General features: G+C 40.6%; 1 protein-coding gene across 1 annotated transcript; it reads right to left on the reverse strand.

Annotated features, from left to right (window-relative positions):
• Positions 1 to 355: 355 nt before the first annotated feature.
• LOC104599908 (protein BYPASS1-LIKE) lies at positions 356 to 2,445 on the reverse strand. The gene has a single exon (XM_010262656.3). It carries the CDS (start codon positions 1,937 to 1,939, stop codon positions 767 to 769), a length of 1,173 nt encoding a protein of 390 aa, XP_010260958.1. The 5' UTR covers positions 1,940 to 2,445; the 3' UTR covers positions 356 to 766.
• Positions 2,446 to 7,640: the final 5,195 nt, after the last annotated feature.

The raw sequence follows: 7,640 nt of genomic DNA on the forward strand, positions 1-7,640 counted from the left end.
ATATGCAGCACAGAGTTGAACAATAGGCACTATAAATTTCTTCATTTTTTTGACTGATCTTCAATGCAACCTCTTCCTGACGAGGATCACAGGAGAAATGCCTTCTAAATTTCTATTTACACTGCAAATGCTTTAATTCATATGTTAGGCCCTACAATGTAACAATCTGAGCAACAAGGCCCACGAAATGTATAGGCAGCAGAAACTTCGACTCCTTCAAAGGTGTATCATAAATTTACATTCACAACTTTGTAAATATGACAGCTTCCAGGTAATCATCCTCCATAAACAGAAATGGCCAACAGAATCATCTTATGTCATGCTCTACATATGTAAATCAATAACAGCCAATCCATTTTGATGACAATTACCAAGGAATATATTCCAACTAAAATAGTATGTACCACTGGCAAAATAAGAGGAAAAAAAAGAAAAGAACAACTTACATAATCCGCACAACAAGAAGATGCAACTTAGCAAAGAAAATTGATGAACATTATACAATAAAAAAAAAAAAAAAAACACAAGACGGATAATAGCAGCATGGAGCAGGATGATCCAATCCAACTTCTCCTATATTGTTTACAAAATGTATGATGATAGATACAAGAACACTACCTGCTTAACCTTTTATTGTCGATGAAGACTTGAGATCTTTCTTTTTCTCCACCTTCACCTCCACTTTCTTCTTCTCCTCCTTGCAACAGGGTTGCTACCCAGGAAATCAAAATCACATGATATTAGCAAAATTGTACATAGGATGCCACTACTCAGGATTATTTGGCCTGCCCAAGCAATCAAGACCCTCGGTCCGGCTCCGCACAATCCTATGGAACACTTCCCTCACCTGGCGCTCCAGAGGGTCCAATCCATCCTTCATTGTTTCACATATCTGTGCCAACTCCGACACTCCCAGCCTGACTTCTGCCTCGCGCTCCTCAGTCAGTGGCAAGTGGACTGCATCAGCCAATTCAGCCATGTGCCGAGCACATTTCTCCATCTGATTGATCTCCTTCAACAATCCATTGGAATTCCGCCGGTCCCTCTTCTTGGCCTCATCCATAATCCGCTCATGAAGTGAGAGAACTGGAGCAGCCCATGTGAAATGGCGGGAGATTGAGAAATGAGTCTGGAGGCCACGGTCCTGGCAAGGGATTGCAGCAACAAGTGCCCACATCACAAACAAGAGAATAGAACCCATTGTAAACACTGGAACTGCCAGTCCACCAGTAGCAACAACCTCATTGCCGCGAGGTGCAGCCAAGTTGTTCCCAATTGCCTGAAGCTGCTTCGCAGCTGACCACGAGCGAGATACACTCCACGAAAGAGACCGAAAATGCCCCACTGAGCGAGAGTCCTTGCTCGTATTGTTACGCCCAAAAGAGCGATTTCTCTGTGCGAGAACTGATCCAGAATCCTTCTCATCCAGCATAGCAATTGCCAAATCCGTCAAGGCCTTCTTCGCCCGACGGAACTGGCCTTCCCCGAGTGTCCTCTGGCGAGAATCCAAGGCACAGAGAACAATCTCCATGTGCTTCTGCCATTGCCGAACCTGCTCAATCCCATCACGAATGGCGTTACAAACATCAAGCGCCTTTACGCTCCTCTCAAAGAAATCAGTAATAAGGCGATCAAGGGGTGATCTCGAGACGAGATTCCTGTTGTTAAACAGTATAACCCTGAATTCTTCCTGGCAGCAAAGGAAAGCATCGAGAAGCCGCCGGATCCATGAAAGGGAAAGTAGATCGTCAGAGCTAGCAGAGGCAAGATCGCCGAACCGGTCAGAAACCTGTTTCTGAAACGCCTCAAGCTCCAATTCCTGGCTGGTAGGGTCATGGTTGCTTTCCATGGAATGAACCTGGTCGCGTCTGATACTCAGAAGCGAACGACCTAGAGAGGCGAAAGGCACGGATGAACCCTGATAGTCTGTGGCAGGCATCTTTACTCACATCAATGGAAAAAAGCAGGAAAAAAAAAAAAAAGAAACTCCGGCAAATTCCTCAGAAACCCTCAAATTCCTGAAAGCAAGACCACCACTGACGAAATAAATAAAAATAATTAAAAACCCACCTCAGAATTCAACCAGATCTACCGACACAACCCTCCAAAATCCTCACTTTATCAGATCCACTGCCTCCTCAAACCAAGCCCATTATCACCCAAGTTCCCCCCAATTAAAACCTCAAAACAAACCCATAAACCAAATCAAAATTCAACAAAAAATAACCCTCAATCCCAACAAAGCTCCCTTCCAAATCAACCGAAATGGAAGAACAGGACAAACACCTCAATAGTCCAAATTGAGATTTCACGAAACCCCTTTCCTTGGCGTCCAAGCATGAACAACCATCAAAGCTTAGAAAAACGCATACAAAGACATGGGTATCAATCCAAACAAGGAGAAAAAAATAACGAAGGGAGGAACAAAGGCGAGAGCCGAAAGGTACCTCGTAAAGCAAAGCGGGGAGAGAGAGAGAGAGAGAGAGAGAGAGAGAGAGAGAGAGAGAGGAATTACAGATGAACAATGGTGGATTCTGAAAACCCTAGCGCAAGGGGCCCCCTTTATGAGCGGAGTCTCGTCCACCGCGTTTCGGTTAAAACAGAAGGAAAAATGTCCGAACACCGAAGAAAAGAAACGAAAAGAGAGAAATGTGGGAAATTTTCCAAAATAGATAATAAAACTCAAAGTTAATTCTAACTAATTACGTTTTTATTAAATTAAGTAAAAAATTAGTCCCGAATTTGAACACGCTCCGAACACGAATCGGACACGTTTGGCTAGTTATATAACCTTTCCTAAATTCGCACTACTGCTAATAATACCCGGCCTCTGGTCTTGTACTCGCCGCGCGCGCGCGCCAATGCATCTGAAATGGTCTGAGTCCACCACTCGCCGGGTCGTACTTCCCACAGGGTTGGGTTGGGGAGTAACTGTCAGAATTCGCATCGGCGCCCAACAGCACATCTCAACCGTGTATTAGGAACATCTCGCAATGACAAATATAGGAGATATTCTCAATGCACGCTGAGATGTACATGTGGGGCGCTCATTGCATTGTATCTGTCATTCTGTGGTCGTGCCACGTGCAATTCTACTGTCTATCTTGTGGGCGTATGGTGGATTGACACGTGTAAGGACTGAAGGAAAAGCTGCAGCACAGCTGGAAAAGCGGGAGACACAGTCTTCTTGCCATATCGGAAGTTCACACGTGTGTGGTCCAGCTTGGTCTTCGTTGGCGCGTAATGTGGAGCGCGGAAGCGGGTGGGGGACCGAGTCGTCTCGCCTTCTAGAAGTAGAAGAGGCCCGAGAGGGTTTATCGCTTATCGGATATGACTGGAATTTACGAAGCTACCCCTTGACTTAGTGCTGTTATATAATCTCTTCGTTGTTGGGAATAACAGTGACCTGGTATGATGTGGGTCCCACTCCAATTGGCGGTCGTGATTGAATTTCTACCACGATCCAGTGGTTGGAATTCAGTGGGAGAGTTGGATCTCTTAAATCCTTGTTCTTGATTAGAAAAATGAAGAGGAGGAATTCAAAGCAAGCCTAATTAATGCTTGATTAAGAGGCTTAATGGGGATTATTGTTATTATTTAATCATTCCAAACAAACAAACAAACATGCCTCAGCCTGAGTCCTTAAATTGAAATTAAAAAAAAAATGAAGACCAGAGAATACACTTTTTTAATTTTTTGAGAAATAGTGAATTAAATAATATAAATGCGGAACCCTTAATTTAGGAAACAATAAATGTACACGTGTTTACCAAGGTAAAGAATGTATAAAGATTGAAGGCATTTTGTCATGTAGTTGGTGCTAAGTTCTAACTTAGAAGAATATCAGAGACACCATATATATATGATATTTGATTTATTTATTTATAATTTTGTGTTTGTGGGTTTTCTATAAAACTATCAACATCTTCTCTGGGGTTGAAGAATTTTGTGTGGAGTTCGATGGGCACAGATGGGGACCACCATCCGACAGAAGCCAAGAGCAGTAATGGTTGGCTATTGAGGGAGGTGTGGGTGATTGCTAGGCTTTCCTGCTTACTCACAGTCACAGTCACAGCCTCACAGGTATCGTTCCTTTTAATTTCCAACTTTTTATTAGAATGCTCCATTCTTTAGTACCGTAAGAAACGTGAAACCACGTTCGTGTTTAATGAGGATGTTGGGCTTGGGATTATATTAGGCACGAAGCCCTTCTTATCCGGTCCCGGTTTGATGTCAGTGTAAATGGGTTTTCCTTTTCTTTGCCACGTGGAACCCACTTAGCTGTCTGTTACTGGAGAGAGAGAGACGGTCTTTCTTTTGCCAAGTGGCAAATTAAAATCCCCATGTGCTGCAATTTGATAGGTGGAACCGTGGAAGCATCCATCAAGTGGGAGAAGATGCGACCCCCAATTGGTCTAAACTATTTCAGCTGCAATATGTGAATGCATGGCTTTGGAGTCTGGAGACTAAGCCAATGAGATGGCTTGGCCTCAGGGGTTGGAACGTTGGCACAAGTTGAAAGAGTAAGACTTCTTGATTATTCTGCCAAGTGGAGGGACAGCTGACCTGTCTGAAAACTGAACAATCTAAGAGTGCCCATAAAAACCCGAAAAATCCAAACTGAAAAATAACTGAACCGCTTTGCAGTTTTTTCGATCTGGTATCAGTTTTTTTGGTATATAAATTCATGCGTGGGTTTTGATTGATCAAAACTCTTTTCATATCATATCTTTTCCGCGTTATAGATTTTTCATTATTCGATCAACTGATTAACGAATTGATTCGATTTGATAATTTTCAAAAACCGAACTGGTTTGATGAGCACCTCTTGTATCAACCACATGGACTATCCACATCCATGTCAGCTCCATCTTTTGTTAAATTATTATTTTTTCTTTAATTAATATAGTTACAGCTTCTCTCCCTTAGGCCGTATTGAGTGTTGGATGTTTTAGATTAGTTTCGTATGAATTGGAACACCAACAAGGAATATTCCAAAAAAAAAGATGACCTCTCAAGTGAACCAAGCAAGTTCCCTTCTTTTTTGAGGAAAAAAAAAGTTGAGCAAAGAGAAGAATATCTGGAGCCAGAGGTGAGGGGTGAGCGCTACCAAAATGGCCATTTGGTTTGGGAATATAAACAAGAACATTGACCCCTTTAATTCCGCAGGGATGCTTGGTCCAAATGTTGTAGACATCATTCATTTCTATGTGGGTATTTTCAGATCAGCTGGTAATTAAAAAAGAAGAGAAATAAACACGTTTAGTAAGAGTCTGGATCTGTTGACCACAATACATTATTAATAACATTCATCCAGTTGTACATTGAGAATATTGGTGATATAAATCAGAAGAGATGTACTCAATGTGTAATTGGATGAATGTCACCAATAATGTATTGTTGTCGGCAGCATCAGGTAATAGACATAGGGGTCATTTTGCAAGTCGCTTTTGAAAGATCTTCTGGAAGCTTTGACAGTTAAAGATGATGTAAGCTTTTACATTAAGATCTTAACAGTTTGAAGACCGTTTGATTAAAGTGTATCTGTTCATGTGTTTTTCGTACGAAGACCAGTTGAAAAAAAAAAAAAAGACAAGATATTTTTTCAACCAAATGGGAAAAGACCAAAACACAGGTTGCCTAACTTAGCCCGCACAAAAAGATGCACCAAGCGGGACCATAATTTATCCAATAAAAGATGCATTCAATGACAAAAGCCTGACCTATGACATCTCAATATCTGACCAAATTAAACAATACCAAGTTGGGCGTTTCAGCCTTCGATTTCAATTTGCAAGGGCATGAAAATGACATCGTTTTCACCGCTTTTTTAATATTTTCTCTTTATTTACATTGCAATTGAACTTCTTAAGAAGACTCATTCCTGAAATGTCAAATAAATAAAATATCTGGAAATGGAATCACTTTTCTGAAAATTCTACTGACAAATGCATGTTTATGATAGAAATATAATCCTATCCTTTTCAAGGTTTAACCCTTTGAGACAACAGCAAATAAAGAAGTCGGTCAAAATGGTGGGAGGCTTGGAGCTTTTAGAGCCTTCATTTTCATATACCACATTTTATGATTTGATTTGAGAGAAATGTTTAAAGTATTATTAGTTACAATTAAAATAAAAAATCACCAATTATAAAGGGATAGTTGGTCATTATTTAACAATTAACCCCCCCATTTGGGAGTGCTTATAGGATAAGCACTTATCCTAGTAAGTCCTTATGAGTGTTTGGTGAAAAAATATTTTTTTAAATGGGAGGTAGTATAGGTATTTTGAAAATTACATGACAGGTCAAGATGGACCAGAAATGCAATAAGCACTTTTTCTTGAAAAAGGCCAGAACGTTAGGCTTATTTCCTGAAAAAGCACTTATTTAGGATTATTTCTCAAAGACGAATAAATGCTTATATGTGTGGTCCTTGCATAAAATAAGCAATCTCAAACAGGGACTAAGTGTAACGGAAACCAGATTCGCTATGTGGCACATAGCGCTTCTCACACCACATCGTAGTCATGCATTGGGAATATTTCCTGTACTTATATGTTGTCATTCATGGAAGATGTTCCCAATGCATGGCTGTGATGTACTGTGAGATTGGTGTAAGAACTCTATGAGGAGAAAATCCGGATTCATTGTAACAAATCCAAATCAAAAACCTTCCTTTACCACCATTTTGAGCCAAAAACATAAAAAAAAGATTTGGATAAGAATCCATGGACCATGGTGTATGGTATGGTATGGTAGTAGACTTGCTTCAAACACCAAACAACAGAAAACAAGTCATTTCATTTCCATGTGATTTCGAATGCCTCCGGCCCTCCACAACAAACCTCCCACAGTCTCAGTCCACACAAATAACATCGTCCATCCAGGGCATTACATGTGAGAGGTTGAGCCTAGGTACCCGCCAATAATGGGGATCATGGGCATCTCATTTCTCATTCAGTTAAAGTGTCATGATCAAACTAGATAAGCACAAAATCCCATTCCCACCCATTATTGCCAGTATCTTGTCCATTATTGAAACTAAAAGGGTGCCTAACTTCCACAAGTTCCAAGGATTTCAGTCTTGTCTTTCGAAGATTTACCCTTCCACGAGTTTAAAAAAAAAAAAAAAAAAGAAACAAAAACAGCGCAAAGTAGTCAATTATTAGGATAAAAAATGTAATGAAAGGAAGGCGAATAGAAACGAAAGAGGATTTTTGCTTGGTCCACCTTTGACTGGAAAATGGGAGAATCTTTGGCCTTATCTTTTCTTTTAATTGTATTAGAGAGAAATCTAACGATGGTACAGCTTCTTTTCATTTGGATTATTTTAATCAGTTGGTGAACTAAAGATTGAATAGGTGACATCAAGACTGGGGCCCTTCTTAGGTCTTCTAACATAACCAACCAAACCATCAATAGAATTATAATTCAGGTTGTATGGCCCATTAGCAGAGAAGGGTCAAATGAGAGGAGAGGATCTCCCCTCAAAAGGCAAGAAGGAAATATTTCCAAGGTAAGCACAATTTTCTTTTTCAAAGCAAGAAGCTTGTAGAAGAAATCAAGTACACTGTACAACAGGGTGCGATGAGCCATCAAGAAGGTAAGCATTCTCGCCCAACTCAGACCAGTCAGGCT

This window comes from Nelumbo nucifera, chromosome 5, assembly GCF_055504915.1.
Source record: "Nelumbo nucifera cultivar China Antique chromosome 5, China Antique-T2T, whole genome shotgun sequence".
Classification (NCBI taxonomy): Eukaryota; Viridiplantae; Streptophyta; class Magnoliopsida; order Proteales; family Nelumbonaceae; genus Nelumbo; species Nelumbo nucifera.